We start from the raw sequence: 23,983 nt of genomic DNA, 5'->3' as shown, positions 1-23,983 counted from the left end.
TTTTTTTTTTTTTTTTTAAAAAAACCAATGTCTCACGAGCCATGCTGGCCTTGACCTAGAATGGTGTGAACTCCTTCCTGATTGTGCTGCCCCAGCCTCCCTGTCTGAGTCAGTGAGATGGCTTTGCTCCCCCTGTCTCCATCTCTAGGGGCGTGTGCAGCCAGTGAGTCTTGAACTGTTAGGTTGGCATTCAAAGTCATGATGGATTTTATTATGGTGTATTTATCCTTCCCCTTCATCCTTTTTTGATCTGGCAAGACATGTAAGAAGAGTTCCTGTGGTTTGGTTAGAATGGGAAAAACCTGAACGTCCTACATTGGAGAGTTGATTAAATAATCATGCGTAACTTAAACAGGCATGCAAACTGTGGAACAGTCGGTAGGTGTGATGCGGGTCCTGTCTTGGTTAGGCACTTATATAAATGCTCACTTATAAAAAACTACCATAGAAGGATGATGGTAGTATTTTACCTAGGAGTTTATAAAATTAGAAAATTTCAGTTTTCTAATAAAGGTGTTGAAACTTAATTTTTGTGCTAACAAGTTTGTCATAATATCCTTAATTGCTAACCAGTTTCTCAGCAAGAAAATTAAGTATTAGGTAGGTTTTGAATACCAGTTACTTAGATCTATTTCTTAGTTATTCTAGTGCTCATTAAATTTATTGCCCAGGTAGTTTCTTTTTATTTTTTCCTTTCCTCCTTAAGGATTTTGCTTAATTTTTCTGACAAAAGATAAAAAAGAGAGAAACTCAGACACTCTTTTTATATTTAATTTTGTTTTTTGAGGCAGAGTCTTAGTATATAGCCCTGGCTAGCGTTGCTAGTACAGCCCTTTGCCTCAGTTTCCTCAGTACTGGGATCCAGGTATGCTACCACAGTGTGTAGATGAGTGTTGAGAAGTACTTATATAACATTTTGGTAGAAAGATGTCCACTTCATGGAGTTTATGAGGACTGGGTTCCCCTCCTCCCTATCACTAGTGACAAGGCTGTGATGAAGTAATTTGGGCTCCTCTATGCTGCCTCCTACCCCGCAGACATCAGTGACAAAATTCTGGTGAGGTATTGCAGTCTACTCTGTGCAGGTTTCTTGCATGAAAGTCTTGTTAAATTGACTTCTGTCGCGATTGGCATTATGTTGAAATTTTGGTTTCTTGGCTGAGGCCATATTGCTGGGGTAGCTGATTCATATCTCTAGATACTCTTCTGTTTTACTAGTGGAGCTATAGTGAAATTTAGTATCTGAAAGAACTAGGGTGCAGTGCGATTCCTTAGGTTCATTTTCAGGACAGCAGTACGATTGGGAAGATCAGTAGGATAATTTCTTTACCACTGAGGGCCTGAAGGAATTATCGCTTGGAATTTGAACTAGTTAATGCTCTCCTTATACCAGAGTCTTGGAGAACTAAATGCGGCAGAAATAAATATTTTAATCTTTTCTTAAAGCAGAACATCTACTTTAGCTTAATGGGAGATTTTCATTTTTGTCTTGGTAAATTCCTGTTAGTTTAAGGAGCTCTGTCAGCCAGGTAGTGCAGTAGTTGGAACCCACGCCATAGGATGCAGTCACTTAACACTTGTTGAGTGTGCCAGCCAGTGTGTTGTGCTGAACCAGAGTTTCAAATGAAGAGGCCACTGGAGTGCAGACATGCAAAAGGCAGGTGTACCTGTCTGATGATAAGTGATTGATAAGGATAAGCAGAAAGGAACAGGGAGGCAAGGACTGGTGGGGAATGTTCCTTATATAAGCAACCTGTCAGAGTGTAGTGCAGTTTCATTAAAGCAGAAACCTCAGTTAAGTGGAGGTGAGCCTGTGTGGAAGACAATTTTTAGTAGAGATTTATGCAGATAGGAGTGAGTCAGGCTGAGAGCACTGGTAGGTCTCTTTACTAAAGGGTTTTGAGTTTTATTTTTGCAAGAGGAGAACCCATTGGAACACATTTGAGACTTGAGTTCTAAATATCCTTTTGTCCTGCGTGTGTGAAGAAGGGAGGTCCAGGCTCACATTACAGGATGTCTATTCTGTTTAGGCCAAGCATTGTGCTGGATATTTATACAGTTGATGTTGGAGTCATCTTGAGTTTCCCAGGTGAATAATTGGGGCTGTTTGTAGTTTTTGCCTGGCCCATCTCATGGGGTATTTCTGTCTTTGGTTTTGCTTACATTGCTGTTTGCAGAAGTGGTTATACCAGTTTACATGCCTGCCAGCTGTGGTACACGGTCCAGCGTCTCTGCATTTTTAATTACTCTAACACCTTTGGTGGTATCCATCTCTTTCATAATTCCAATCAGTTTAGTGATGACTGACGTTGATTATCTTTTCAAGTGTATTTGAGCAGTTTTGACTTTTAGCTTTTTCAAAGGATAGCTACTGGTTGCTTTTCTACTTTCTATGGGGGATAGTTTTCATATTCTAGTTGATTCGTAGTAGCTGTTCATATATTTTTGATATGAGTGCATTTTCAGTTACGGACTCTAAATTTCTTGCTGGTCTGAGGCATGAGTTAACGTTATGTAATGTCCTTTGATAACCTTGAGTTCTTTTTTTTTTTTTTAAAGATTTATTTAACTTTTTAAAAAATTTAAAACATTTTATGCTTAGTACTATTTTGCCTGCATGTCTGTTTGTCTGCCTGTGTTAGGGTGTCAAATCTCCTGGAACAGAAGTTACAGTTGTGAGCTGCTATGTGGGTGCTGGAAGTTGAACCCAGGTCCTCTGGGAGAGCAGCCAGTGCTCTTAACTGCTGATCCATCCCTCCAGCCCTTAAAGATTTATTTATTTATTTTATGTATATGAGTACACTGTAGCTGTATAGATGGTTGTGAGCCTTCATGTGGTTGTTGGGAATTGACGTTAGGACCTCTGCTCGCTCTGGTCAGCCCCACTCCCTCCGGCCCCGCTCCCTCCGGCCCAACGATTTATTTATTATTATAAGTAAGTACACTGCAGCTGTCTTCAGACACAGCAGAAGAAGGCGTCAGATCTCATTTTGGATGGTTGTGAGCCACCATGTGGTTGCTGGGATTTGAACTCAGGACCTTCGGAAGAGCAGTCAGTGCTCTTAACTGCTGAGCCATCTTGCCAACTCGACCTTGAATTCTTGATTTTATTTCTTTTGTTGTTAGTTTGTGTTTGATTGGGAATGGAACTCAGGATTGACTCCATGTAGGCAAGAGCTTTACTACTGCACTCCAGTCCTGTTTTTAAGACATCATTTCTACTCATGTTCTGGGCATACCCTCTTAATATGCTACCTTGCATTGAGACCAGCAGTCTGTTCATTATTGATTTGAGTACTCTTAGGAATTGAGGCAGTTTTACTTTGGATTTAGGGGTTTAGTTCACTAGGATGATTTTTTCCCCACTTCCTTGTCATCTTGGTTATGACAGGTGATGGGTATAATTTGTTTCTCAAATCTGTTCTGATGGCTTTGTTATTCTTGCAGCCAAAATTATTCTGTTGTAATCATTATGGCTTTCTAAGTTGTCTTCCCCCAAATTATTTATTGCTCAGTGTGTGTTGTCACATGCATGTTTTGATGTGTATGTGAGGCCAACACTATTGTGGAGTTGGTTCTGTCTACCTGTACAGTCATTTCCAGAATAGAATTCAGGTGGTCATGCTTGCTTGGCAAACGCCTTTAATCTGCTGAGCCATCTCGCTCGCTGGCCCAAGGAGTTCTCTTGACACCTAGTAGTGGAAATTCAGTGGTAGTTACTCAAGAGTGCCTTGTTCTGCAAAGTCATTTTGCTTTTGCTTGTTTTCCTGCCTTTGGCACTATTAGGCTCTTTATGTAAGAGCAAATGTAATTTATGTAGTGTTCCTCGGGAATAACTATCTAGAATAACCACTAAAGGCTGAGGTGATGTTTACTGTGGATATGCCTGCTTTTTGTCTTTTAGTAGTGCTGGAGATCTAACCAGGTGTTTTGTGTGTGCTAAATATGTGTGTGCTTTATCACATTGAGTTACATCCCACAGTGCTTTTTAATTTTCTATTTTGAGACAGGATTTTGCTAGCTAACCCAGGATGGTTTCAAACTTGCAGTCCTCCCATCTTCGCCAAGTAGGTGAATTAGAGACATGTACCAATGTGTCTGGTTTATATTTGCTTCTTTCCAGATAAAAGAAATTTCCTTATAACAGCTTTCTGAGAGCTTTAATGATTGAATATTGAAGTTTAGAAAATGCTTTGTTCTGAGTTGAAAAATTACAGGTAACTTATTGAAAGGAGCATATTTGATAATTCCGACGTTGAAGTTATTTTTTCTTTGTTTTGAGACAGGGTCTTCCACTGTAGCCCAGATTGGCCTAGAACTCTTAAGCGTTCCCAGTGTGGAGAAGGCTGTACTAACCAGCAATTTTCCTCTCCCATTAAATAGATTTTATCTTATTTTATTTTATGCATATGAGTGTTTTGCCTGCATACATGTGAGCATAATCCCAATGAGATGAAGAAGGCCATCAGATCCCCTGGGACTGAAGTAATATAGTGTTGTGAACAGCCATGAGGGTGCTGGGAACTGAACCAGGTTCTTGTGCAAAGCCAGGAAGAGCTTTTACCCATTGAACCAACTCTCCAGCTCTTCTATTTTCAAGGAAGGCAGAGTTGTAAACATGTGCTATGTAGTGTGAGATACATTTTGTAGGCGAGGGGAGTTCAGTCCTTAGCTTGCGAGTTCTGTTTTCCTTTGAGACAGTTGTTCTTGGTGCTTTATATTATGTTAGTCATGAGCCATAATAGAAGATAACCTCAGCCCCAGATTCAGGGAGTTTTTATATCCAGTATTTCAAGGTGGGAAAACTTCCATTCTCGTTGTGTCTATATCTTCTCTAGATTAGAACAAAATTGATTTATGGCCCTAGAATGGAGGAGGTATAAAGTGAAGGAGGTGCCTAGAACTGTTTGGTGGTTGTATTTGGTTTCATCTGTGTTTTTCATTTGGGTTTGAAAATGGGGTCTGGACTGTGTTCAGCTATTAAGAGTGTGTATTGCCAGGCGTGGTGGCGCACGCCTTTAATCCCAGCACTCGGGGGTTGGGGGCAGAGGCAGGTTGATTTCTGAGTTTGGTCTACAGAGTGAGATCTAGGACAGCCAGGGCTACACAGAGAAACCCTGTCTCGGAAAATCCAAAAAAAAAAAGAGTGTGTATTTTCCTTGTAGGACACAGGAATTTGGTTCCAGACTAAAAACAACTGCATTCAGGTGTACACACACAGAGAAAACAAAGATTTTACAAATGAACTTCAATATAGTTAAGAGTAGCCATTTGGTACAGAGTCTGTGGGGTTTCACAATGGATTTAAAATTTTTAAAAAATGTAATATTTTATATGTAGGAGTATTTTGCCTGAGTGTATGTTGGTGCACCACATGTATGGTTTGTGCCAGAAGATAGCATTGGATATCTTGGAACTGGGGTTACAGATGGTTGTGAAGAAAGGATAGTTTCTGGGAATCAAACTTGGGTCCTCTGGAAGACCAGCCAGCACACCTAACCTTTGAGTCATTTCTATAGTTCAGTATTGGCTCTTATACTTTGATTATCAAGTATTGTGTGTGTGTGTGTGCGCGCATATCCAGGGCTGGGAGGGAAATCCCGTGGCAGTTGGAACTAGAAAGGCAGCCTCTTCATACCCTCCTTCCTGACTCACGGTGCTTATCTGCACTCAGTCCTTTCTGCTCCCCTGTGCTGTAGCCTTTTTTGTTTTCTCTTCTGTTTGTTATACTGTAACTACAAGGTTTTGTTTACATATACACATAGATTGGCTAGACTCCACATTTGAGGGAGAATGTATTTTTTTTCCTTCTGAGATTGTGTAATTTCAATATCATACATTCTAAGTCCATCCATTTTCGTGCAAATTTTATGATTGCATTTTTCTAAGAACTGAATGGTATCATACATCCCATTTACATACTTAAACACACACACACACACACACACACACACATTTTTACTTTAAGTAGGTGTAGGAAAGTTTTGTCTCTGAGATGCCTTTGGCTTGTCTTATTATGTGCCCAGGCTACCTGTGGACTAATGGCAATACTTTATCTTAGTTTTCCCTGTTCTGGGATTACAGGCCTGCTAAGTAAATTTGTTAGTTTTTGTGTATGTGCATGTACAGGTGTGTGCCTTTTTAAACGTGGGGTTGAGCCTCAAACTTAGGTCTTCAAGTATTTTACCAACTGAGCCACCTTCTCAGCTACACTCTAAGTGTTAGTATGCAAGACTTAACTTTTGTGCAGAAGATATTTAAGAATGCTGCACATTTTAGAAGAAAGGATAGTCTAGGTGTGTGAGCGTTACTACAGGATGAAGTCTTCTCTGAGTGACTGTGTGGGCCTTCCTTTCTCTCCTTAGCCCTGTGCTGTTTACTCGGTTATTTTCCCCTTCCTCAGTCAGGACAGGTGACTTGATTCCAACATCCACTATCTCTAGATCTATAGTTCTTCCTGCATCCTGCATTGGAGTGGTCATTTCTAGTACTTAGTGATACAAGAGAAACCCTTAGTAATTCCCTGCAGTTTCCTGTGGGTTTTTTTTTGTAGAATTTAGAGATCTTTATTCAGACGTTCTTATTTCTTATGGGTAATTTTGCCATCTAAATCATTTATACTTCAGTGATACTCACTGTGGTTCTGTGGTTGTTATTGTTGTTTGCCAAACCTTTTGAGTGCTGCACACAGAGTCTGAAGCCATAAGCATAGCTGCTTCATGCCACCTTCCTTCTCTAGCAATCTCTAGGATCTTTTTTAGCAATCTCTAGCAACTGCGCAACCGCTTTTAGGATTCATGTATGCTGGGTCTGTCATGAATTGGGATCATGGCATTTTGTACTAATAAGGCTTTGACGTATTTTGTTTGTCACCTTCGCTAGGTTTGTTTCCAGTAGAACTTATCCTATTCTATTGAGTAATGTTCCATTGTACATCTGTGGGCTGTTTGGTTTGCCTTTCGTCTGAAGGTTCTCTCTGCCTTTTGGCTGTTATGAATAATGCTACTCCGAACCATGTAAGCATCTGAGTCTCTGTTTTCAGTTCCTTGGCATATGGCCTGGGAATAGAGTGGTTGGATCCTATAGCAACAGGAGCTACTATACTGCTATCCATAGGAGCTGCACAATCGTATTCCCACCAGCAGTATATGAAAATTCTGGTCTCTGCACGCCCTGTCTTTTCAGTTATAGCTGTCTTCATAAGCGTGAAGAGGAATCTTAAGTGTGCTTATGATTGCTGCTTCTCTAATGTCTAAGGATGTTGCCTAACTCTTCTCATGCCTGTTGGCCATTTGTGTATCCTCTTGGGGAAATTTCTGTTCAGATCCTTTACCCATGTTTTAATTGGTCTGTCATTTTGTTATTGAGTTACAAGAATTCTATATATCTGGATATTAAACTCCAATATATAATTTGCAGTGCTTTTCTTGATTTTTTTAGCTTATCTTTCTGATAATGTCCTTTCATGCACAAAAGTTCTAAATTTTCTTTAAAGTTTTTATTTATTATTACACGCATGTGTGCCATGGTATGTGCGCGGAGGTCAGAGTACTTCTTCTTGATGTCTTTTCTCCCTGTAGATTCTGGGGATTGAACTTGGGTGGCCACGTTTGGTTATCAAGCACACCTTTACCCATCGAGACACCTAGAAAGCCTAATATGCAAGGTTTTCTTTGTAGTTTCTTTAGCTCTTCCATAATTAACTCTTTTGAGGTGAGCATTTGAATTATGTTGAATTTATTAATATTTGCTTCTTAATCTCACTTTATTTTTTCAAATACATAAAACATTTACATGGCTCAAAAGCACAACTATGTAAGAAATTTATTTCTATCCCTATTCCTGTCTGCCATTATAGGTAACTATTTTTAATTTATTTCTGGTTTACCTCATTGTATTCCGTCCTTTAAGAAGTGTATATGCCCCTTCATCTCCACCCTGCTTCCTTACACAAAAAGGTAGCATAGTCTATTTTATTTGTTTATCTTATTAAGTGAAATACCTGGTAATTTTCTAGTTTCTAGAGATACTTTAGATTAATTTATAATTGTCTAATACTCCACTGTGTAGGTAATCATTTTCTGCTACTAAACTTTTTAATTTTCATGTTATTAACATGTAATGTTATACAAAATTGTAAACTAACAGGTTTCACTGTCCTGTTTTCCAACTATATATAATGCACTCTCATTTTACTCTTGTGTGTGCTTCTATCCCTTTTCTCTTCCCCAATAGTCTCCCTTCTGCTTTTGTGTCTTCCCTTGACCCCAGTCTGTAGTCTTTTTGAAAAATCAAACCAAACCGTGTAGAATTTGTCTGAATCTGGCCTGTTTTGTCTAACACAATGATACCATGCGTTTACTTCAGTGATGCTCACTGCTGTATGGTTGTTACCATTGTTTCCCAAACCTTTTGACTTTTGCACACAGAGGCTGTAGCCATAAGCATAGCTGCTTCATGATACCTTCCTTCTCTTTCCTTCCTTCCCTCGATCCCTCCCTCCCTCCCTTCCTCCCTCCTCTCCCCTCTCTCTCTTCTCTCCCCTCTTCTCTTCTCTTCTCTAGTTTTTTTGAGACAGGGTTTCTCTGCATATTCCTGACTGTCCTGGAACTCATTCTGTAGACCAGACTTATCTCACAGATTTCCCTGTCTCTGCCTCCAGAGTGGTAGGATTAAAGGTGTGCACTACCACCACCTTTGTTTCTTTAAAAAGACTTTTTTGTGTATGTGTGCCTGCATGAGGCCATGTGTATCACATACATGCAGGCGCTCTTGCCAGAAGAAGGTGTTGGATTGTCTAGAACTGGAGCTGTAGGCAGTTGTGAGCCACCCAGTGTGGGGGCTGGGGAACTGACCTGAGATTTCTGGAGGAGCAGCAAGTATTCTGACCTGCAGAGACCCTCTCCAGCCCCTATTTGTAGTAGTTCACGTGTTTGTTAATGGATGGTCTGGACCAACCATAGTTTCTAAGAGATTGCAAATTTAAAACATAGACAAATTTGTTTTTAAAGGACTATTCAAGTTTTCCATCTATTATTGTGTCATTTAGGGAAGTGATTATATATTTGTGTATACATATAAAATATATTACATATTTGAGAGTGGTTTTTAAAAAATGCTGTTATATACTTTCATTTGTTTTCCTAGAAGATTACCTGGCAATAAAATTGTTTCAAGGATCAACTTCTGGTTTTGTTGATTTTTCTCTTTTGTAAATATGGTTTCCTCTTCATCAATTCTGCTTTGTTTTTTCCCTTTAAGGTTTTTTTCCCCTTGTTTTAAAAGATCATTAACATTTACTTTTTCTTACGTATTTTGCATTTTGAGTTTTTCTTACCATTGCTGTAGGTGCCTTACATATATTTTAGGTTGTTTTTGTTGTCATTTAAAACTTGTTTGTTTATTTATTTATTTATTTTATGTAAGTACACTGTAGCTGTCTTTAGTCACACCAGAAGAGGGCACCAGATCCCATTACAGATGGTTGTGAGCCACCATGTGGTTGCTGGGAATTGAACTCAGGACCTCTGGAAGAGCAGTCAGTCCTCTTAATAACTGAGCCATCTCTCCACTCCCAAAACTGTTTCTTAATATCTGTTGTAAGGTGTTTATTGACCTTTGAGTTACTTAGACATATATTCTTAACTTAAAAATATTGAGTATTTTCTGTTGCTGATACCCATATTTAATTTTATTGTAATCAAAGGACATATAATTTGAAAATTGGAATTTGATTCTTGCTTTATGGCTGAATATATTTATTAATAAATACTTCTTTTTTTGGCAAATCAATTTAATCTTTAGTTCTTGATCCAGCACTTCTTTGGCTAGCTCTGACTGGGTGAGTGTGTTGTTTAGGTCCTTTAAGACCGTCCCTTTCCAGGACACTGGGTTGTCTGGAGCTCTGCATTAGCATTTCAGTGTGGTTGCAAGGCTGTGGTGTTCATTGTGTGTACAGTTTAGGGTTGCAGTTCAGTTGGCCTTTTTACCATTTGAATTTTTATTTTATCGTCTTTGAAGATGTTCTTGTCTTCAAGTTACCTTTACTAGATATTAGTATGCATTTTGAGATCCGTCATTTTTAACTTCAGTATTTGTGTTTGAAGTATGTTTTTTATAGATAGCATGTAGTTGTGGTATTAATTTTTCGTTGACATCTTCTTTTAGAGCAGTTATGTCTAAATACTATAGAAATTTATCACTCTTCTATTTGATTTTACTTTGTATTTTAAAATTTGTTATAAAAAAAGACATACTTGTGTTTAAGACTTTTTTTTAATCTTGAAAAAGTAGACTGTGGTATTAAACAATAGCTCTTTTTGTATCCTACCTATCTATCAACAAGTACCCCTGCTTTTTTTGTTTCTGAATTTGACTAATCCATGTAGCTCATGTAAATAGTCATATAGTTTTTACATGTGAAACAGGTAAAACAGTCATGAATTGACTAATCCACTTAGCTCATGTAAACAGTCATATAGTTGCCCTGTTTTTACTGTCTTGTTTGACTTAGTGTAATATTTTCAAAGCATTCATATTGTAACATTAATCATATTATCCTAATTTATTGTGTATGATGTATGTGTGTGCATGTATGCTTGTGTGTGCATTTCTATGTATCTATGTGTTTTATGAATATGGCTTTGCATATGCTGTGGTGTGCATGTGAAGGTCAGGACAACTTCACGTGTCTGTCCTTCCCTTCTAAGTATTTGAGATAGTGTCTATCTATTGTGGGCTCTTGCATCCACTAGACTAGCTGACTGTTGAGTTTCTAGGGATTCTCCTGTCTCTGCCATCCATCTTGTAAGAACCTAGGATTGCAGGTGTGTGTGTGAGTGTGTGTGTGTGTGTGTGTGTGTTTGGATTTTATGTGGATTCTAGGCATTCACGCCCAGGTCCTCATGGTTATATGGCAAGTGCTTTTACCCATTGAACCAACATTCCGGTCGTGTCTGGGTTTTAAAACAGGATCTGAGGAGGCAATTCCCCAATCAGGCTTGTTCTGTGTGTGTGTTAGAATAGCCTGGGACTCATGCTCCTGCCTCAGCATATCACTGCCACCCAGGTCTAGAATTATTCCTTTTTAAGGGTAAGTAATATTTTATTGCATTCAAGTGTATTAAAGTTGTATTATACAATAGTTATCTGTAAGTGGACACATTGCCTTCATTTTGAAGGCTATGAATAATGCTACTGTAGACATGCATGTGTGCAAAATTTATGCTGTTTGCTTTGAGTGCTTTGGGTGTAGTCAGGTTAAAACGCTAGGTCATAAAGTGCGTGTTTAGTGTTTGAGGAGCTGCTGCATGACTGTCTACCTCTGCATGACTGTACATCCTTCCATCCCAGCAGAGTTCGCAGTGGCTCCAGCTTCTCTCTACAAAGAATACTCGCTATTTTCCAGTTTGTGTTTTAAATGATGGCCAGCCTGTTATGTGTGAAGTGGCATCTCACTGTCATTGTTGTTTCTCTGCCAGTTCCCTCCTTTTTGTCTGTTGTTGGATTAACCAAACCTAACATTATTGTTACTTCTGCTCATTAACGTCTTTATGATAAATTATTGAACTACATGTGTACTATACTGTGTGTATCTTAACACTCAGTGTGCTGCAAATTTATACTATGCTTGTACCACCCAGGTTCAGCATGCATTCATTTACTCAGCCGTTTGTCTTTTCTTTCTTTCCCCCTCCTTCTCCTCCTCATTGATTGATTGATTTACTGATTGAGATTGGGTTTCACTATATAGTTCTGACTGGCCTAGAACTCTGAAGAGATCCACCTGCCTCTGCCTTCTGAGTGCAGGCATTAAAGGTGCAAGGCTTCCTTGGCTCCTATCCACATCTTGATTATTGCTTCAGTACATTTTGATGGTGTATATTTTGCTTGTTGTAATGCTGTATTTAGTTGTTGTACATGGCTGGTACTCATCTTGACACTCACCCCTGTGACCTGCACTGTCGCAGCTGCTCTGGAGTTCTTTCTGCATGTGTGCTGCTGAAGAAAGCCTGTCTCTATTTCTTTTAATGAAGAATGAAAATCTGCTGTGGAATTCTCAGTCATCTGTTGAAAATCTTTTCATTTTTTCTTTCATGTTGGAGGATGTGTTTGCTGTGGCTGTAGTAATGATGGATTAGTCAGTTACTTGTTTCAAGACTTCAAGATTCTACTCTGTTGTCTTCCACTGTGTGGCATTTTATGCTCTATAACCTTTGCTGCTTCTTTGAAGGCTATATGCCATCTCTCTGCCTTGCACCTCGAGCTACACCCAGCATTCTAACCACACTGCTGTGCCCAGATGCTCAGAAATACTGACTTATGCTGTGCTTAGTGTCTGTTTAATATTGGCTGTGGTAATTTTAGAAACTTCAGTTGTATGGTTTTTTTCTTCTTTCTGACTCCCTCCCTCCCTCTTTTCCTTCTTTTTCTGTCTGGTTAATGAATTTAGGGCTTTGCACTTGCTTGGCAGGTGTTCTGCCACTGAGCTAGAGCCACAGCCAAAGCATTTTCATTAAAAAAAAATCTTTCTTTTTTAAAAAGAGGTTTCTTTTCGTATCTTTTCTTGTATCCTCTTATACCTGTGCATTGTAATTTCAGTGGTCTAGTTTATTAACACCAGTGTCCAGATTGTATAGTCATTTTGGGTTAAACGCAGGGATGGTAAATGTGTCTGAAGGTGTCTTCTTCTGGGAGAGGCCTCACCTGCCTTTAGGTAGACAGGGTGTGTGCCAGCCAAGGTCAGCCTCCTTCTGGCAGGTGCTGAATGGAGTGAGGGCCAAGTGCCTCCATTAGTGAGCTCTGCTAGTTCTGGTTCTTTCTGGACTTTGTCTGAGAGTACAACTTGTTCATAGTTTTTGGAAGCTTCTGGACTCTATATAGTATTTGTTTTATTCCAACCTCCTCCCGGAGTTTTGGTCTAGCTTTTTGGCCTTTTTAGCTTTAGAATTTGACAGGTGTCTTTGGATAGAAACTAGTCATATATACTCTCAGGGCTCATTTCGGTTTTCTGTGTTGTCAGATTATCCTGTCTGCTGCTTTCTTCAGCTATGGTTGTCTGCTTAGGGCCTGCCATAATGCTCAGTCTAGGCACAGAATTGCTTGAGAAACCACAGCTTTGGAGGTCAGCTCTTTTTTCCTAGTTCTCTCTAAATTCCTATTCCCCTTTCTGTTACTTTGACAACTCTTGGCTGCCTGTAAAAGTATGATTCCAGCCGGGCGGTGGTGGCACACGCCTTTAATCCCAGCACTGTGGAGGCAGAGGCAGGTGGATTTCTGAGTTAGAGGCCAGCCTGATCTACAAAGTGAGTTCCAGGATAGCCTGGGCTATACAGAAAAACCCTGTCTTGAAAAACCAAAAAAAAAAAAAAAAAAAAAAAAAAAAAAGTATGATTCCTTTTTTATTTATTTTTTACTTATCTGGTGTTTCCAGGTTTCAGTGAGTTTTGAGCTTAATATTCCTATAGTCTGACTGACAGTAGTGTATCTTTAAGTGCAGAATGAAATTTCAGAATTAGTTTTGTTTTTGTATTACTAGTGAGTGACCCTCCCCCTTTTGTTTTAACTATTTGTATTCCTGCGTAATAAGTTGTTTTTTATGAGTGTTGTTATCCTAGTCTGTGTGACAAGTTTCACTACACTGGCTTAAGTCAATTGTAAACCACAGAAATGCTTGAAAGGAATTTCTCCAAGAATTGACTGTTGGGGGGTGGTGGATAGGAGGGGAAGTTAGTTTTGCTTGCGTGCACATTTTTGTGTCCAGCTGTCTCAGACAGCTCCTGCTTGTGAAGCTCCTCATCCCTCCTGAGTGCCTTGGTCCTTACATCCAGAATGGATCAGTTGGGTTGGGTTGCCGCGGGCATGGAGTGCTGCAAGGGTCTCTTCTTAGTGGAAACAGAGTAGTATTCCCAGAGGAAGGGATGCAAGTGGACAGGAAATGACTGATGTTTCTAGTCAAACAGTAGGTCTGCAAGCTGTCCAGGCAGCCCTCCGATGCAGAAGGATAGTTTAACCCTCTGTAGTCATAAAACCTGTCAAGTACTGAGAACAAAGTTACCTGTGAAATGACCACACGTTGACATAATGGGCCACCCAATAATCAGGCTTCATTTATTTATAGGACTATTCCATAACAGGGTATATGTACTGAGTACTAAAATGTATCCAATTCTTTTCTGTTTTGGAGACAGGGTCTTATGTATAAAAGATTAGTTATAGCTGAAGATGACCTTGAATTTCTGATTTTCTTCTTCCCAGTGCTGGGATTACAGGTGTGTGTCCTCATTGTTGGGCTGGTGACTGCACCTCGGGCCCCATTCTACCAAATGTTCTACCAAGTTAGATCTGTATGCCCTAAAACACACCAAACTCTAAGTGTGAATAAAATCTATTTCTGAAACTTTTGGCTTGTGGTAATAGAGCCACACTTTATTTATTTATTTATTTATTTATTTTTTTGAGATAGGATTTTCCTGTGTCCTGGAACTTGCTCTGTAGTTAAGGCTGGCCTCAAGCTCAAGAGATCTGCCTGCCTCTGCCTCCCAAGTGCTGGGAGGCCACCACCACCAGGTGAGCCACACTTGTTGTAAAGGATTGTTGTGCACGCACAGCCTCTGTGGATGTGACCTCTACCCCTGGTAGTGGAGTTTTCCTGCATGCCTAATTTAAAGAATCCTAGGAAAATGTCTTCATCCTTAGAAATGCCACAGATTGTACATGTACCATTCACAAAGTTTACCATAGAAGGTGTGTGTTAGCCAAACACTTGGGATTGTGAGTGACCCATCATAAGAGGGAAAGGAGCCCTAATAAGAGGGTAAAGAAGTGAGGGAGTGATGCAGGCATCAGAGGAAGAGGAAAGGGGGATCTCTCCCAGTCCCGGGTTAGAGAACTGTGCTAAAATTAAGGTTAACCCTTACTCCCTTTTACTTTATCTGAGCTAAAATTAACACTGAAGTATTTTAAGAAGTGCTGTGCTGTAACTAGACTTAGAGAGCTGGTGGTAGTCTCACTCCGGGACATGTCGAAAGTGGAATTGATTTATTTTTATTTCATATGCATTTTTTTGGCCTGTATTTATGTCTGTCTGATGGCATTACAAACTATAATTACAGACAGTTGTGAACTGCCTTGTTGGTGCTGGAATTAGAACCCAGGTCTTTTGGGAGAGCAGCCAGTAGTCTTAACTGCTGAGACATCTCCAGTGCAGTGGTGACTGAGCAACTTATTTGCAAGATATGTCTTGAAACTGGCAGTCCAGCGAGAGAAGCTGACCTCATGAATTTAGACAGCTTGTAGAGTTACTCCCAGACTGCTCTCATGCCTTTACCTGAGTAGGAAAGCTCTGTGGTTGTGGGGAGCATAAGCAGTGTTAGAAGTGAAGTAAAGCCTTCCTGAGAGAAGGATGGGAGGTTAGACTTGCAGGTAACTGCAGGTGCACCCTGTCAGTCCAACTCTGCCCTGCTACTTTACTGTGCTTGGAGAGTGAATGGGTTGATGCCCCCTTGTGGTCCATTATCAAAATAAATAGCACAAACACAAATAAGCACAGGAGCACTCAGCTCACTCACTGCATGTTAAACCTTCATTCCTTTATAAGTAACATCTAAAAAGTAATTTCTGAGGAGAACCATATTTTGTTTTGTTTTGTTTTGCACAGTTTCATGGCCTTACACTTTATAACAGAATGTGTGAGTGCTGTGCTGAGGAGGACGTGGAGAAGTGGCATAGTGACTGCAGATGCAGCAGCCCTTCTTGCACCATTACACTCTGCCAGGCTGGAGGCAGGCTTGTCCAGGGGATGGAGGCTTGGGGTCGGGTAGCTGTAGTTTAAAGTGATTTCATGTGGCTACTTCCAGGCTTCCTTTCCTTACAGAGAGGTTAAGACCTATGTCATTGGAGTGTTTGAATGGACTGTCATACGAAATCTTGTTATAAATCTTAGGCGTGTACCTAAGTGTACAGATGACTATGTACCGATTGGGTTGTTAATGATAATTTGTTTAAACTGGTGGGTCAGGTCAGCCTCCCTTTTCTTTACTGTGGCCTTATTGGTACTGTATAAGCACATATTTATACATGTGTAGTTATTAAAGAGTTTCCTAGGCTAACTATTTTAGTAGTACTGTTCTACCAAGTAACTTTTTATTACAGTGACGTTTTAGATATATTTATAAATTTGGGCACTTAATATTTAAAAAACAAAACAGCTGGCGTCAGTTCTTCCATAGGGACCTTACTTTTGTGGAGGTCAACAAAAAGATGAAAATACCTTTTGTTGTTTGCTTGTTTTTGGTGACTTGTCTATAGAATCAGATCCCTATCTTATGATCATTCATTTAATATTTTAAGAAATTAGCATGAGTTCCCTGGCAGGAGAAATTAAGTTGGTGTTACCGTCACAGAAAAGTCAGTTTTTAAAACTCAGGTACATTCAGCTTTGAATATGGATTTTCTCCAATTTAGATTTTTTTCTTTTGGCAGTTAAATTAAAAACATCTCAAAATATAACATTTAATATTTTTGTGTTTGTGTATTTTAAAAAGATGCTTACAGGTATTTAAACTTGGCCGTAAGAGTCTCACTACCCAGTAATTCCATGCACTTCTGCATCTGCCTCCTTTGAAAGCTTTCCTCTGGTCTCCAGGGTCCTCCTTGTGTTTGTGCAGTGCATCTGGTGTTGCTAATGTGGAACTCAGAAAGACTCTACACGTACAGCAGTACTTTGGTAGTGAGGGTGTCCTGTGTTCATTATGAAATGGAGTTTTGTTGCTGGTCTGTCTTTGAATATCTGCTTAGGGAGACGGGAAGTGTGACCAGAACCAGGCAGAGGAGCTGTGTGGGTGATGGCAAGAACACATGCCATGCTACCAGTGGCTTGTTTTTAAACATGAAAAGCATGTGTGCCAAATTTACATATTTACTAATTAAAAAGGCTTCCTGGAAACATTAAGTAGACTATCTTCCATAACCTTTAACACCATCACTAATGGATATAGCCTAGAAAATTTCATCGTAGGTCCTTTAAATAATGTAAATGATTATGAATATGTAACTAGTTAATATGCAGCTACGAAAGGATTATCATGTAGAGGTTAATGAACACTCTGCTCTCACGGGTTGCAGGGGTTTTTTTCCCTGTGCTTTTGGCTCTCTTCATGCTTGGAAACACTCGTGCTAGGACTGGAAACACCCTCACTGTTTTTGGGTCTCATCTTAATGGGATCTTTAAAAAGAAACTTTTAAAAAAATGGTTTTTTGCAAGGATTTGTTTTTGTTTTTTAATTTACATTCAATTTTGTTTGTGTTTTATAATTACTGCCTGATCAGAAACAGTGAGATGGACCGATGTGGCTTTAGTGGAATCTTCCAGATGTTAAGTCAGTGCTCTATTTCATATTGCCACTGTTATTAAGTGTTGCTGTGTGATTGATACTGACTGTAGATCTTCATTCGGTAGGGACGTCTTATGCTGAGTTAATGTGCAGTGTGGCTGGGTATCTGATTACAGCATGTATTTTGACTCAGGATTGTTGCCTTAGTATTTAAAATGTCCAAAAGCGAGGACATTTATTTCAGGAATTAAATGCTTTAATAGAGGAATTAAGTGACTACCCTTAAAAAATTGTGATTTTTTTTTTTTTTTGGAGTGAAACATTTTGCGTATACAAGGATATTGACTCTGAAAGCCTGGAGTTGGAGCTGCAACCAGGCCATGCTGCTGTCTTCATTCTACCTTTTGTGCCTTAGTTTCTCTGTCTCTAAAATGGCACTCTAGTATTTAACATTTTTTTTTAAAAATAGGTGATTTAGCAGTTTGTGAAATAAAGTTAATTTAATTGTGTTATTTTTTAATCATATTTTTTCTTTGCCAATAAGACAGTTTTGTTTTTTAGTATTTGATAATTTACTGGAATATCTTAAAGGAAAGCAAGTAACCTTTATGTTTAATTCCATTCTTATAGTATTATAAACAGCTTAGACTAGCTGTCAAGTATATATAATTTTATTGTAATTTACTGGTGGGGGAAATGAGCTGTTCAGAGCATCCTGTTATCCCAAGTATTTCTTCTTGAAAACATAGTAGAAAAATAAGTTCATTTTTAATACATCAGAATAAAAATCACAGGTGAAAACATTTGGAGATAAGCTGACAAAATAAAATATTTTCACTACTGTCATTTTTTTTCCTGCTGAGCCGTGGATGTTGCATTGGTTTCTTGTTATTTATAATATTTGTGTGTTCTAGAAAATATGTAACATTGAAAATGGTCTGTAGATTGTACAAAATGCTAGTTATCTTATATCATATGTCACCTAATAGTTATGAAGCAGGTTTTGTACCAAAGTCTGAATTGGAAAGCTGTAATTTGTTGTGCAGTTATCAGCCTGCGTTAGAGGGCTGTGATAAAGTGCACTGCTTAAAAACCAACATCCCCATCTCTGTACCTCTTGACAAATAAAAATGTACACGGGGATGTTAGTGAATCTGTTAAGACACTGTTGTAGTTTTCTGGCTGATTTTCTATCTCTGTATCTAGCCTTGTGTTTTCATGAGCAGTTGTCTGTTTTCATGACAGGTGGTCACTAACTGCCAAGAGAAAATCCAGCATTGGTGAGTGAAAGACGCTTTATTATAATTCTGAAATATGGAGGAAGTCACTTGTATTTAAATAATGATGTGTCCTGGGGTTGGTGGGTGTGTGCATGTGTGGGGGAGAGAACCAGACAGCAGCAACAGAAGTTTGGCGATCTCCATTTTGAATGCCTTTGGTACTAATTTACATCGTCTTTAACCCTTCTCTGAGTTATAGATTTATCAATTCTCTAAAGTTTTACCACCTTTTAATTTAAAAAAATTGAATAGTAATACTCTAATTTTGAAGCAGAAACTGAGACTTTAAAAACAACTCTGAGGATATTTCTTAATGTTTGTAGTAGAAAATAATTGGAATCAATTGTTCAAAAAAAGAATGTTGGAAATAGGGCACAGATAGATTTTTCCAAGTTTGAAAAAGCTGATCAATCTGCAGTTTAGAGCCTGCTTTATGGCCTGCACTCTTTTTAAAGACAGAAAGAAAGCATGTCTGTTTTGATGTGCTAATCTATAGTTAATAGGACAATGCCTGGTAAATAATGTGCTTTCTCTTCTATCGCTTCTAAGGAAAACGCTCAATTTAATGGTGAATAAAATCTTATATTAGGAGTTGTCATGAGGTATGGCTGTTGATCTTACAGATATCAAATTACAGTCTATCCATGCTGTGTTTACGAAGATTTTACTGAGAGAACAACAGGAGCTGTCCTGATTATTGTCTGCAGGGTTATTGCAAAATCGTCATAACTGCCCCTTTAGCGGGGAGATTAAACCTTCGGTTATACACCATCAAGCATATAATATTTTAAATTTATTTTAAAAGGCATTTTCTTCATGCCTGAGAGATCTCCAAGGAAATAATTTATAGTTAGTGTATATCAAATGTTTTTGGTTTAAATGCACATAGGCTGCAAGCAATGGATAAGAGTGAAGATCAGTGCATCTGTACCCATCATCTTATTCAATTTGGACTATTGGCTTGCAGAAACCAATCTAAAACTAATAATACCCACTTTATAAATAAAAATCCAGGATTTCATTAATTTTCAATAAATGCAGCATTGTAATTGCATCCACTGGTGGTGTAGGTCTGTCAGCATTTCCATAATGGACTGTTCACTTTGCACTATGTATTCAATTCAGCTTAAAATGTGAAGTGTGTGCAAGGCCTTGGCCAGAGAAGGCTTTTCTTTTGTAGGTTTGGCCAAAGTGACTTATTTATGAGTAACCCTTAGAGGCAATTTCATTCTGTGGACATGTGCGCCTTGTTTTTGGTAACAGGTTTAGGAAATAGAGGACGAATTCACTCTGAACAGACCTCAGCATACACGAACCTGGAACCAACAGCTTGCTTCTAGGTGGCTTAGTGAGATCCATCCTCTGGTAGAGAGAGTTCTTGAGGATAATAAACATGTTTTTATCTTTGTCCACGAAGGCTTTCCTTCCGTGTTTGGCACAGAATAGGCACTTGTGTCGAATGAGTGAAGGTGAAGTCTGTGGTTGTTTTATCTCCACTATTTTATTTATAAACAGCACCACTGTGTACAGGTTTTGAGAGTAATAACAGGCAGAATTCTGATGGCAGAGCAGCCTCAGACTCTCAGTCTCACTTCCAGTGTGCTAAAAAAAGGCTTCTAAACTACAGAAGGCTGCGGGCACATGTGCCTGTAGAGTAATTTAAAGTTTATTGTACCTTGTCTATATGTTAAAGATAACAATTCTTTTTCCCTTAGTAAATATTTTTCTGCTCTGAATCACTTCTGACAGGATTTAGGAAACAGTATTTTGTTTGCTTTTTAAAGAGGATCTGCACATAGTATCATAATGTTGCTAGAGTCTAAATGACCAGTAAATTCTGGATTCATTTTCTATGTTCAGAAATTGAAACAAAAGTGTTCACTTTCTTTAAAAAGTCAGGCAGTAGGGATCTGGAGGTTAGGCATTGTGCTATCTTTCCATCTCACACCTTCTGACAGAAGACCTCCTTCCATGGACAAGGCTGAGCTGATGTTTGCAACTTAAAGACCCAGCCACAGAGGGGCTCCTAGTGAGACTAAGCAGAGAAATAAGGCATATTGTGTACAATTGGCCAGCATATTGGAATAAATAGAAATTGGAGCTGTTCTTAAGCATGCCTTTAGATACAATTTAAAAAAGCATGTTGCTTTTAATTTTTTGACTCTTGATACTAGCCAGTCTAAAGTGCAGCTTAGGTATGCTCTGGTCTTTTTGGGTATCGGCTAATGTAAGAAGAAAAGCTAAATAAATGATTTTAAGGATGCAATTCTTTTCTTAGAAGTGTTAATGTTTTAAAAGGGTTCTTTTATTTAGAGACAAACAGACTACAACACACTTCAGAATACGCATCCCTCCCCCCTTCTTTTAATGTTGGACAAAAAGTAAAAGTATTTGTAGAAAAATAGGAGTGAAAGTCTGGAACTGTCTTAAGACCTACCTAGAAAGTTAAATTCCAGGACTCTGGTGAACTAAGGAATTAATAGTATTTGTTTAGATAAGAGGAAAAAAAAAAGGAAATATTTGAACCTAGTAGATAAGAATTATACAGCATTCTGTTAGCACTAACAATGATTTTCAGCTTAGCCATGATTTAAGTTTTGTTTTGTTTTTTAATGAATAAAACTCTTTAGTCTGGCAGTGGTGGCACACACCTTTAATCCTAGCACTTGGGAGGCAGAGGCAGGCGAATCTCTGAGTTTGAGGCCAGCCTGGNCTACAGAATGAGTTCTAGGACAGCCAGAGCTACACAGAGAAACCCTGTCTTGAAAAAACCAAACCAAACCAACACCCTTTTTGTGCCTATTATTTTTACTTCACACAGGAAAACAAGATGTTACAGGCTTTACAATTATTTTCTTGTTAAATATGAACATGAGGTTTACTGTTTGGTCCACTTAGAGCTAGCTATCATGTTGGGGGATTATTTGCATCTGTCTTTTTTTCCAAGTTCTTGTACACCTTCTGGAGTTACAGGCCTGCCTTTGCATTTTGTCATTTGCAGTCTGGAGCACTTATACTAAGAACCTGAAGGTTTTTTCCACACAGTTCTGCTACCATTGACTCACAGGGCTGCAGTGCATGTTCAGCCTGTCACTCAAGAACTAAGATTAGATCCTACATCTTTTTGGAAAGTTGAGATGTAACATAAATAAGGAAAAATAATAGAAATCTTGGTGTTTTGTACATGTTTTTGAATGTTTTATGTCTGTGCCATTTTATTTATCTGTCTGGGTTTTATTTTCCACTGTGTCCCAGGCTGGCCTGGAACTTGTGGCAGTCCTTCTGCCTCAGCTTCCTAGAGTGCTGGAATTTTAGAGTAGAATTCCACCTTGCCCAGTCATGCAGAGAATAAGGCAGAGAGTTGGCCTTAACAGCGTATTCTTAGAGCTGCGCATGCCTGTCTCCAATAAGGCTTGCGATGAAGCTTTTTAAACAGAAGGTAGTAGAGCAGGGTGGTCAGCGTACAGGTGCCCATCACCTAGTGTCAGTCAGCTGGTGGTTTATTTGAATGGCTTCATTTGAATATTGCATCTGTCTACTCCCAGTGTTTGTAATGAGTCTAAGGCTAGCATTGGTAAGCACAGGCCTGCCATCAGGATTCCACAGCCCAAGTTCAAGGGCATCCTGGGCTAGGCCTGTTAGCTCTGCCTACTCTGTCTCTGTGGCATGTTCCTAGCATCCTTTCCTTTTACATGACATGAAAGCTGCAAGGCCATATTCTGGTGTTGAGAGGAACTTACAGAGGCAGCCAGATTCAGAACGGGAAGCAATGACTGCTATCTGTTGGTAGAACAAAGAATGATCCTATTGGCTAGGTCTTACAAGAAAGATTCATTACTCTGTGTTGCTTATGGGCTTGAATAAAGTAGTGCTTATGGATGGGGCAGAGTCAGATAATATGTACAGAGGTCTTGCTTATAACTATAAATTATATGCAATGGAGGTGTAGAAATAGCTTGCTTGGGGCTGGGAAGGGATAGCTCAGTGGTTAGAGCAGAGGGCCTGAGCTGGGATTCCAGCATGCACACCAGGAAGCTGTTGGCTATCCAATGCCCTGGGCTTTCTTGGGCACCTGCACTCATGTGCACAATCACCATACGTACAATTAACAAACAAAACACCTTGTTTTCTTTAAAGCTTCTAAGTGGATTTGGGTAGTGAAGAAAGCTAGTATTAAATTACACAAAGCCAACTTAAATGAAAATACAGTATTCTATTTGTACATGTGTTTAACATTGGAAAGAGTAGCTTAAAGTTTGACAAATTCAAAAACACTTGAGCATGTGCGTTTGAAAAAGAAATTGTAAAACAAATGGTTGATATTTGTTACTTTTTAAAAGAAAAGTGGATACAAAATTGGGGGAAACTAGCTTCTGTTACAGTTTATGGTCACAGTATTTAATAGGAAATATAAACATGTAAATAGAGAAAACTCCTCTTTACTACTAGGGAAAGGGGAAACAGCATATATATGCTTGTATTGTATGCACACATACATATACATTTATATTTGTAACGAGCATATGTTTGTCTGTTGTTGTTGAGGGAAGAATGTGCCCCACAAACACCCTCCCTTTTTTTTATTAGATATTTTCTTTATATACATGTCAAATTTCAAATGCTATCTCGAAAGTTCCCTATTCCCCTCCACCCCCCACCCTGCTCCCCTACCCACCCACTGGGCTTCTTGATCCTGGCATTCCACTGTACTGGGGCATATAAAGTTTGCAAGACCAAGGGGCCTCTCTTCTCAATGATGGCTGACTAGGCCATTTTCTGCTACATATGCAGCTAGAGACAGGAGCTCTGGGGGTACTGGTTAGTTCATATTGTTGTTCCTCCTATAGGGTGCAGACCCCTTACACTCTCCCTTTTTGAAGACAGGGCCTTACCTGGTATCCCAAGGTGGAGTGGGACTTGCATGGAACCCAGACTGCTCTCAGAGTCCCAGTTATCCTCCTGCCTCAGCTTCCCAAGTACTAAGATTTCAAGTATAAGCTGCCCCATCCAGTATCACTGAATATTTCTAACAATTCCTGTGAATACCTGAAAGTGTTTTCCTACAACCTTCATATATGTGTATGTATGAAATTTATTTTGTCTGAAATACTGATCTACATATTTGCAGAAATACTTATTCACAATGATGGCTTCATTCTTCTGTGTTTGGTAAATTGGGAAGCTAATTTTTCAGAGTTCCTATTTAATGGACTATATTTGTGGTACTATTTTGTATTGAACCTTCTTTGTTTTTTTATTCCCCCCCCCCCCCCCCCCCTTGAGTAAAGCAGAGAATAGACACAAAATTATCTTGCCATATCATCTGCTTTTGCCACTGGATTGGGCAGTTACTACCCCAAGGGATGATGG

At 39.1% G+C, this 23,983-nt stretch overlaps 1 protein-coding gene across 4 annotated transcripts in view; it reads left to right on the top strand.

The window, feature by feature from the left end:
- The window catches only part of Uri1 (URI1 prefoldin like chaperone), a 61,393-nt gene that overhangs the window by 7,792 nt on the left and 29,618 nt on the right, over positions 1-23,983 (top strand). For 2 of the 4 annotated variants that reach the window (XM_021168667.1, XM_021168665.1), the window contains exon 2: positions 18,579-18,613. The exons of the other annotated variants lie outside the window; for them this stretch is intronic. Coding sequence is in view for 1 of the 2 variants with exons in the window: in XM_021168665.1 (XP_021024324.1) it covers positions 18,579-18,613 (35 nt within the window). In the remaining variant the exon portion in view is untranslated. The remainder of the gene's footprint in view (positions 1-18,578; positions 18,614-23,983) is intronic. 4 annotated transcript variants of the gene reach the window in all.

Source organism: Mus caroli, chromosome 7 (assembly GCF_900094665.2).
Source record: "Mus caroli chromosome 7, CAROLI_EIJ_v1.1, whole genome shotgun sequence".
Taxonomy (NCBI): Eukaryota; Metazoa; Chordata; class Mammalia; order Rodentia; family Muridae; genus Mus; species Mus caroli.
This window is presented reverse-complemented; position numbering and strand designations above follow the sequence as displayed.